The 2,812-nt window shown below is 33.1% G+C and overlaps 1 protein-coding gene across 1 annotated transcript in view; it reads right to left on the bottom strand.

The window, feature by feature from the left end:
* Positions 1–1,657: 1,657 nt before the first annotated feature.
* The window catches only part of LOC127748536 (acetyl-coenzyme A carboxylase carboxyl transferase subunit beta, chloroplastic-like), a 1,312-nt gene continuing 157 nt past the window's right edge, over positions 1,658–2,812 (bottom strand). The window contains exon 1 of the mRNA XM_052263175.1: positions 1,658–2,812. This exon is cut by the window's right edge and continues 157 nt beyond it. Coding sequence (XP_052119135.1) covers positions 1,658–2,812 — 1,155 coding nt within the window.

Here is a 2,812-nt window from a genome sequence, read left to right as displayed (position 1 = left end):
TCATTAAGAGCCTATTTAAATTTTTGTTTTCTATTTTTTAGTTGAGATCTTATATCTATTTTTGAGTGTTGTTCTTAATTCATAATTAATAAAATTTAAAATTCATGTCTTAAAGCTATGAATGTCCTATGAATCCATCACCTCTCTTAAATGAAAAATGCTTTAATCACAAAAGAACAAGAAGTATAGGATTTCGAATTTATCCTTGAAACTAGTTGAATTAGTTTGATGTGGTGACAATACTTTTTGCTTTCCGAATGAATGCTTGAACAATGCATATGTCTTTTGAATTTGTTGTTTTGAGAATGTTAAAATTGTTGGCTCTTGAAAGAATGAAGGAAAAAGAGAACTGTTATTGAGGATCTGAAAAATCATCAAATTGATTCTTGAAGCAAGAAAAAGCAGTGATTCAAAAAAAACGAAAAGAAAAGAAAGAGAAGAAGAAAAGAAAAAAAAATAAATAAAGTTGTGATCCAAGGCAAAAAGAGTGTGCTTAAGAACCCTGGACACCTCTAATTGGGGATTCTAGCAAAGCTGAGTCACAATCTGAAAAGGTTCACCCAATTATGTGTCTGTGGCATGTATGTATCCGGTGGTAATACTGGAAGACAGAGTGCTTTGGGCCACAGCCAAGACTCATGACATAGTGATGAGCGGATAATTTATACGCTTTTTGGCATTGTTTTTATATAGTTTTTAGTAAGTTTAAGCTACTTTTAGGGATGGTCAATGTGTGATATTCCGAATCCTCATTCCTAATGGAATCCCTGGATTGATCAGAAGATCCTTTCAATTGGCTAGAATTTTTGGATATAATATGATCAAATATGTATCAAAAACGCAAGGGCTATAGCTCAGTTAGGTAGAGCACCTCGTTTACATGCGCGCCAATGTTTTTTTTTTTCAAAGGAGTCCATCATGTAATTAAAAGAGTTGATCTTTTTGAGAAATCGATGTCTTACTCCACTTTAGGGAACAAAACAAGAGAACAATAGTCTGACAAAGGGTTGAGACGTCCAGTAGAATCCATCATTGATTTGAGATATTGATAAGGTGAATACCCAGTCTATTCAATGCTATGCATAATGAGTAAAGGGACCTCAAAAAAATTCTCTTTTCGGCCTATCTTATGAACTTTAAGGTGTATAGGGTTTCATTTCTTGATACTTTCAATTTTTTTTAGTAGTTCGATAGAGAGTCCATTAAACTTAAACTCAATGGATAGTTTTGGTCCTATTGAAAATACCAATGCAAGTGAAGACCCAATTTTGATTGATATGGAAAAAGACTTTCCTAGCTGGAATGATAGTGACAATTCTAATTACAGTAATGTTGATTATTTAGTCGGTGTCAGGAACATTAGAAATTTCCTATCTGATAAAATTATTTTAGTTAGGGATAACAATAGCCAAAGGAACCGTTATTCAATATATTTTGATATTGAAAATCAATTTTTGGAGATTTCTAATGATCCTTCTTTTCTAAGTGAACCAGAAAGTCCTTTTGATAGTTATAATAAGAATTCTAGCTATCTGAATAATGTCTCTAAGAGACATGAGAATCATTACATGTATGATACTAAATCGAGTTGGAAAAATGGCATTCATAATTGCATTGAAAGTTATCTTCGTTCTCAAATCTGTATTGTTAGTCACATTTATAAAGCAGAAGATATTTTAGCCATTTGCATCAAGTTCAGACTTCCTTCTTGCATACGTGCTCCTCCGGACGCACATACTAGAATAAGAGGTAAAAGTTGATTGCCAGCATGTTCGACCAAACGGGTTATTTTCTCGCCTACTACAGATCCCATACTACCCCCCATAAACTGAAAATCCATGATCCCAATTGCTACAGGAATCCCGTTTAGTTGACCTGTGCCTGTTTGAACAGCCTCAGTTAATCCTGTCTTTCTTTGATAAGAGTCCATACGATTCTTATAGGATTCGGATTCCTCTTCCGAATGAAATTCAATGGGATCCATAGAGACCATGTCTTCATCCATAGGATTCCAAGTACCTGGATCAATCGAAAGTTCGATTCTATCTGAACTGCTCATTTTCAAATGATATCCACAGTGTTCACAAATATTCATTTTTGATTTAAAAAATTTCCTATAATTTAATCCATAACAATTTTCGCATTCAATCCATAAATGCTTGTATTTTTGTTTTTCATCATGATCTTTAGAATCCTCTCTTTTAGTTAAATTCTCATTCGTGATAGTTGTTTTTATGGAAGAACCCTCGCTTTCACTACTATTTCCGCCCTTACCACAAATAGAAGTATAAAAGTAACTGTCATTGTATTTATCACTTTCACCTAAAATGTGACTAACAATACAGATTTGAGAACGAAGATAACTTTCAATGCAATTATGAATGCCATTTTTCCAACTCGATTTAGTATCATACATGTAATGATTCTCATGTCTCTTAGAGACATTATTCAGATAGCTAGAATTCTTATTATAACTATCAAAAAGACTTTCTGGTTCACTTAGAAAAGAAGGATCATTAGAAATCTCCAAAAATTGATTTTCAATATCAAAATATATGGAATAACGGTTCCTTTGGCTATTGTTATCCCTAACTAAAAGAATTTTATCAGATAGGAAATTTCTAATGTTCCTGACACCGACTAAATAATCAACATTACTGTAACTAGAATTGTCACTATCATTCCAGCTAGGAAAGTCTTTTTCCATATCAATCAAAATTGGGTCTTCACTTGCACTGGTATTTTCAACAGGACCAAAACTATCCATTGAGTTACTTAGCCCACACCTGTATTCTAACTGCCTATAAAACAG

The sequence above is a fragment of the Arachis duranensis genome, chromosome 6 (assembly GCF_000817695.3).
Source record: "Arachis duranensis cultivar V14167 chromosome 6, aradu.V14167.gnm2.J7QH, whole genome shotgun sequence".
Classification (NCBI taxonomy): domain Eukaryota; kingdom Viridiplantae; phylum Streptophyta; class Magnoliopsida; order Fabales; family Fabaceae; genus Arachis; species Arachis duranensis.
This window is presented reverse-complemented; position numbering and strand designations above follow the sequence as displayed.